This window comes from Charadrius vociferus, unplaced genomic scaffold (assembly GCF_000708025.1).
Source record: "Charadrius vociferus isolate BGI_N301 unplaced genomic scaffold, ASM70802v2 scaffold62, whole genome shotgun sequence".
Classification (NCBI taxonomy): Eukaryota; Metazoa; Chordata; class Aves; order Charadriiformes; family Charadriidae; genus Charadrius; species Charadrius vociferus.
Window position 1 is genome coordinate 2,109,125 of NW_009647419.1, and position 372 is coordinate 2,109,496.

The window sequence follows — 372 nt, forward strand, 5'->3', positions numbered from 1 at the left end:
ACCGACGACAACAAAGCGATAGCGTTTTGATTTCCCGGGGAACAGTTTCCTTGATGCCTGGGGGGTTTGCAGCCCCGGTTCCCCCCAGGGCGCCGGAAAAGCCGGGGAGGCTTGGGGCGCCGCACCCGCAAGCCCCTCGCCAGCCCCCCCGGGGCGGCCGGAGGTGCCCGATTTAAGAGCGAAAAAGCGCCGTGAGCGGGAGAGCGGCGAGCGCAGGGCGATGCCGGAGGGCAGCGGGGCCGGCCGGGGTGCGAGCTGCCCGGCGCTTCCCTGCCTCCTCCCCCCCCACCCCGAGCTGGTGTCAGGTATTGCGAGGAGGGGTAGGGGCCCGGGGAGGAGATGGCTGGAGGCTTTCCAGCCCCCACTCACGCC

At 71.0% G+C, this 372-nt stretch overlaps 1 protein-coding gene across 1 annotated transcript in view; it reads left to right on the plus strand.

The window, feature by feature from the left end:
- The first annotated feature begins 220 nt into the window (after window positions 1-220).
- The window catches only part of LOC104282350 (cytochrome P450 1B1), a 5,033-nt gene continuing 4,881 nt past the window's right edge, over window positions 221-372 (plus strand). Inside the window, exon 1 of the mRNA XM_009880440.1 lies at window positions 221-305. Coding sequence (XP_009878742.1) covers window positions 221-305 — 85 coding nt within the window. The remainder of the gene's footprint in view (window positions 306-372) is intronic.